The sequence below is a fragment of the Branchiostoma belcheri genome, unplaced genomic scaffold, assembly GCF_001625305.1.
Source record: "Branchiostoma belcheri isolate BF01 breed outbred unplaced genomic scaffold, Haploidv18h27 scaffold83, whole genome shotgun sequence".
Lineage (NCBI taxonomy): Eukaryota > Metazoa > Chordata > Leptocardii > Amphioxiformes > Branchiostomatidae > Branchiostoma > Branchiostoma belcheri.
The window spans coordinates 352,709-355,459 of NW_017804498.1; the positions used below are offsets into that span (position 1 = coordinate 352,709).

General features: G+C 38.9%; 1 protein-coding gene across 1 annotated transcript in view; it reads right to left on the reverse strand.

The window, feature by feature from the left end:
• Positions 1–906: 906 nt before the first annotated feature.
• Positions 907–2,751, reverse strand: part of LOC109486787 (protein SERAC1-like) — a 31,931-nt gene continuing 30,086 nt past the window's right edge. The window contains exons 16-17 of the mRNA XM_019790677.1: positions 2,327–2,525; positions 907–1,618 (exon numbers count right to left, since the gene is read on the reverse strand). Coding sequence (XP_019646236.1) covers positions 1,600–1,618; positions 2,327–2,525 — 218 coding nt within the window. The 3' untranslated portion in view covers positions 907–1,599. The remainder of the gene's footprint in view (positions 1,619–2,326; positions 2,526–2,751) is intronic.

The following is a 2,751-nucleotide window of genomic DNA, read 5'->3' on the forward strand; positions in this document are numbered from 1 at the left end:
AAATGGCAACTTGTCAGCTACTATGTGCAGTTCATTCACTTCTCGTAGAATGGCGCTGCTACAGGGTCTTCATACACTGCGAAGCCTCTTGACCAACATACAGACCAGCCTGGTGCCAGAACAATCAGCCTTATTCATCGTTTGGTACCTACTTATACATATACTATTCAAAGCTTAAGACACTGCACAGTCCAAGTAGAGAAATGTGCTACTTAAGGTGCTGCTAATTAAAGTAATAAAACTCATAACTTGTCGAGCTTGACAATTTTTTTATTTGGTCATAGAATATGGATAAACTCTGCACAAAAAATTGTTTCAAATTCAGTATAATATGGCTAACTACAGAGTACAGACACATATATACAACATTCCTGTTCCATTTGTTCACAAATATAAAACTTTCAATAAAACTCTTTGGAAAAGACTGAACATGCTTGAAAATGTTGGCTTCCAGGTAATTGAAGCAAGGACTACTAGTATATATAAATGTCCTTGATTGAAGACACTCCTGAGGTAAAAAGAGTTTTTGGGTTGTTCCATAAGTTATCCTGAAAGGGGGTGATGGGACAGGGATTGTTCAAATGTCATGTTAGGAGGGTGGTATCACTCTCTCTTTTTAAAGCCCATAAATCTATGATATCAATTGAAGCTATTCAAAGTTCTACTGAAGTTCGCTTAAAATGATTGTCTGTATGAAGCTCACGAATTTGCTAACGTGTGAATATGTCGTAAAATGGAAATTCAAACTTAGCAAACTGGGGCAGAAAAAAGTGAAGCAAAGTAGCTCTAAACTTCTCAAGTCTAGAAAGATGTAGTGAAACTATGAGCAAAGTAAAGCAATGAAAAATCCAAATTGCAAAAAGTAAGTAGGTACAAATGGATATTCACTCTGTCATTGTCTATTAAACCCAAAGCATCTTATAAAATGAGTGAAAAACAGTTCATGAAGCATTGCAGCTATTATCATCTATCATGTCATGCATTTTAAAAAGAACCAACATTCATGCAAAATTGTTTCTAAAAGCTAATAAAAGGCAACATGAAGATAAAGGTACTATTGTCTTTAAGGCTGTACAGACCTTTTAATTCCCCAACCGAAGTCAGGTACCTTTTTACCCAAAATGAGTGGAGTGAGGAAAGTTGTTAAAGCTCCTTTCCTGAGGACACAATGTCTAGCCAGGAATGCATGGAACCGAACCCGTGATCTCTCAATCTTGTGTCCGTTACGGCGTTAGACTAGACACTCGGCCATTTCACACCACTTCCAAGGCAAATAAAAATGTAACTGTTATTAGAACAATTTGACTTGGGTGACACAGTTAAATTGTTAGACTGTTTAACGCTTTCTTGTTTCCAGAGTGCATGTTTATCCATTTTTGTCTTTCTTACACGCGAGTGTATGAAAAAGTGTTTAAATACATGCATCTTCATGAACACTCATTGGTTGGGATATGGATTGTACAGGAAAACAACTATAGCAGCATTACTGGCACCAATCTCTTCAGAAAACAAGGCTGTCCCTAGTTCTTTAACTACTGTACAGGTCTTTTGCTCTGTGTACACACCTGAATGTTCAGAACAGGTTTCCCTCTATACCACTCATCGATCTGACTTCAAGCTGAAACAAAAGGTAAAAAAAAAAAAAACTCAAACTCAAAACTTTCAAAACACAGCTTGACAAGGGCAGGTTACTTTTTCCCTGTGCATCATACATAAAAGGTGAACATTGCACACTCTAACTAAAACAAAATACATGTTAGTGCTTTTCTTCACTGGAATATCATTGCCAACTAGCAACATGAACAATAGTTTATTCATGGCCAGCATGCCAAGCAGTTTTGAAGGCAATTCTTTGCAATGTGGTATTATAGTGGTATTAAATAGCTATAGCCTTCTCCCTGCTGTATAACTCTGTAACTACTATTGGTGCCAAAAGGCTACTTCAGCTGGGGCAGGGAAAGGTGCATAACAGAGACAAGGCAATCATTCTTGGAGATACACACATTCACAGCTGAACATTTTAAGTCTTGTTATAGCAAATTTTATATAATTCTGTCCTTGTTTCAAAAACAACATTGCAACTTACTGTACATATCCTACTGTGTCTGCTACAGGCACATCAATGCATCCCAATGGATACTCAGGGACATCAATGGCTTTGATAGCATAAATTATGTTGAGTCTAGCAGCAATGGCATTAGCAGGTGTGACCTGTGTTCGAAACCTTGCATTACTAGTAATACTGACAAGCAGCAGTCATGGATACTAGTAGTCATCCTTCCAGCATGCAGTGTTACTTTGAGCGCCTCCTGGCAGAATGACTTACAACTGCATGTGTCTCCAGATGTACTCGTTGTCCATGATCTCGTCCAGTTGCCTCTCCAGTTTCTCTGCCAGCGTGGTCTTGGGAACGTTCCTCAGGATGAACTGCAGGGTTAACTGATACAGGATGGACTCCTTGTTTTCTGGTTTGCACACGTTCAGATGATTCACATCCACCTGGTGGAACTCTCCAAAACCTGGATCTGAGGGAACAACCAAATGTCAGGATCTAACACTGCTGCATGTACACGATACGTACTTTATGACGTTCTTGATACATATAAACATAACCAATGCTGGTCTTGCATTTTGGGTTGGTGACTTAGAATCTAAAGGTTCTGGGTTTCAATCCCCAGTAGACCCAAATGTTGGGCCCTTGGGAAAGGCACCAATTTCCTCACTCAACTCAGGTGAAAAATTGTACCTAGT